The 2,316-nt window shown below is 42.9% G+C and overlaps 1 protein-coding gene across 1 annotated transcript in view; it reads left to right on the top strand.

Moving 5' to 3' along the window:
• Window positions 1–1,363: 1,363 nt before the first annotated feature.
• LOC111645515 (protein NLRC3-like) overlaps window positions 1,364–2,316 on the top strand; it is a 5,116-nt gene continuing 4,163 nt past the window's right edge. Inside the window, exons 1-3 of the mRNA XM_087170552.1 lie at window positions 1,364–1,441; window positions 1,603–1,831; window positions 2,010–2,309. Coding sequence (XP_087026678.1) covers window positions 1,439–1,441; window positions 1,603–1,831; window positions 2,010–2,309 — 532 coding nt within the window. The 5' untranslated portion in view covers window positions 1,364–1,438. The remainder of the gene's footprint in view (window positions 1,442–1,602; window positions 1,832–2,009; window positions 2,310–2,316) is intronic.

The following is a 2,316-nucleotide window of genomic DNA, read 5'->3' as shown; positions in this document are numbered from 1 at the left end:
TTTCAAAATGTAACTTATCAAAAAAAGGAATCTCTTGACTCAACCCCCCCCCCACACACACACACACACACACACACACACACACAAATTTAATACTGAATGAATAACGTTTACAACTTCAAAGGGCAATTTTCTTCAAAAGGTCCTATTTACAATTTTCAGAACAAAATCAAGTTCAAAATGAAAAACATTAACTGCAATTCTGCTGACAGAAGTGGATGCTACTATTCAACATCCAACTTGTCAATGCTGCGGGGGAATATGAACTTCTGTTGCCTTCTGACTTCATCTTGCACATCATCTTGAAATTTTCTAAAACGTGTGTCATCCAACAGTTCAGAGCCAGTGGCAGGCTAACAGTAGTCTCATATTGATGACTATCAGACAATGACATTAGGAAGTTCAAGTCACACTGAGTCATATCAATATATGTTTCATAGTCTGAAGACTCTGAGCAGGATGACAGTTTTCTGTCTCTATGGGCTTTAAAGTCTAGGTATCTTAAACTCCTCCATGATCTGTTTCAGAACCACTGCTGCAGGGTAAATGTATATATATGTTGTTTCGTGGTGGGGTAGAGAAACTGAATCAGTGGGTGTAAATGGTCGTGCATGCATCGTGTGTGTGCTGGGCTGCTCTTCATTTCACTGCAGCTTCATGTCGCCATAGTGGACTGATGATAGAAGTAGGGCAGCTGATGGCAGCTTCCTCTGCCTCACACTGCTGTCTGACTGCATTCAGCTCATACTGATATTAAACAGAGAAGAAGAATCAGTGAAGGAGCAGCTGATATTTTTACAGGAGAAATGGTGTAAATTTCAGCTGCTATGCAGATGGATGATTTGTGTTTCTCTCCACGTGAAGGTAGAAAGTGTGTGAGCTGTTGTGAACTCAGCAGCATGGATCAGTGTGAGGACAGAAAGGAGGGAGCCCCTCCCTCTAAAACCACTCTGTGTGGGGAACATGAGAGCCAGACCAGAGCTCAGAGGTAAGATGAGGATCTCTAACTGTCCATGACTCTTCTCCATGTCGGAGCTCAGCACTCAGATCACTCGTCACTTATCACTCAGTCATTGACTTCAAAGGGCGATGTCCATCAGCTGATGACATATAAGCTGTAACTGAAATTAAGACTAAGAGTAAGAAAAGTTTGTACGACGTGTTGTTTGACCACGTCTGAAATCATAGGGCCCTATCTTACACCTGGGACAAAGCGCAACGCAAGTGTCTGCTAGTTTAAGCCCGACACAGTTGTCATTTTACAATCCAGCACCCATTTTGTGACTTCATGGACCTTTAGCTTGTGTCCCTCTCTGTGTGGACAGAGATAATGTGAACTCATTCTTCATGGTTCCTCCACAGAGTGGACCAGGAGAGCTCAGAGGTTCCCAGTGGTCATTCTGCCCAGCAGCATCAACCACACCTGGACTCCATATTTATGGTCTGTACATGTACAGCAACGACTTTTCATCTGTTCTGTTCACAATAATCTCCATGCTGCAGGTTTTAGACCAGTGGATTGTCAGTCTGTCCAACATGGATCTGATGTTTGGCTCCATGGTTTTAGTTTGATTGTGTCATTCACATAGTTTTCTGTTCCAGCTGCTGGAGGAGAACATGGTCACTTTTGTGAAGAACGAGCTGAAGAAGATCCAGAAGCTTCTGATTCAAGATTACCCAGAATGCTTAGAGAGTCACATGGAGGATGAAGAGGTGTTGAACAGTGAGGATGAGGAGCAGAGGAGGAGCAGCAGAGAGGCATTTGTGCAGATCACACTGGACTTCCTGAGGAGAATGAAGCAGGAGGAGCTGGCTGACTGTCTGCAGAGCAGTAAGAGGATTTCTCTAAAGGTTTAACATGATGGAAAAATTAGACATTTACTAATTCTTCACACACAAGGAAAAATATGTTCATATATACATTATCTTGCATGCATCTTTAGGGGAATTCAATTGTCATATTTTCTTTATCATTCAGTCACAGATATTCTTGTTGTGTTTTCATTCAGGACATATTGCTGCAGATTGTCAAATTAAACTCAAAGCTAAGCTGAAGGAGAAGTTCCAGTGTGTGTTTGAGGGGATTTCTAAAGCAGGAAACCCAACCCTTCTGAATCAGATCTACACAGAGCTCTACATCACAGAGGGAGGGACTGGAGAGGTTAATGATGAACATGAGGTCAGACAGATTGAAACAGCATCCAGGAAACCAGACAGACCAGAAACAACCATCAGACAAGAAGACATCTTTAAATCCTCACCTGGAAGAGATGAACCAATCAGAACAGTGATGACAAAGGGAGTGGCTGGCATTGG

Source organism: Seriola lalandi, unplaced genomic scaffold (genome assembly GCF_002814215.2).
Source record: "Seriola lalandi dorsalis isolate HSWRI2012SDOR001 ecotype SW California unplaced genomic scaffold, Sedor1 jcf7180002054953, whole genome shotgun sequence".
Lineage (NCBI taxonomy): Eukaryota > Metazoa > Chordata > Actinopteri > Carangiformes > Carangidae > Seriola > Seriola lalandi.
The sequence above is the reverse complement of the archived record's forward strand: the minus strand, read 5'-3'. Positions and strand labels throughout refer to the sequence as shown.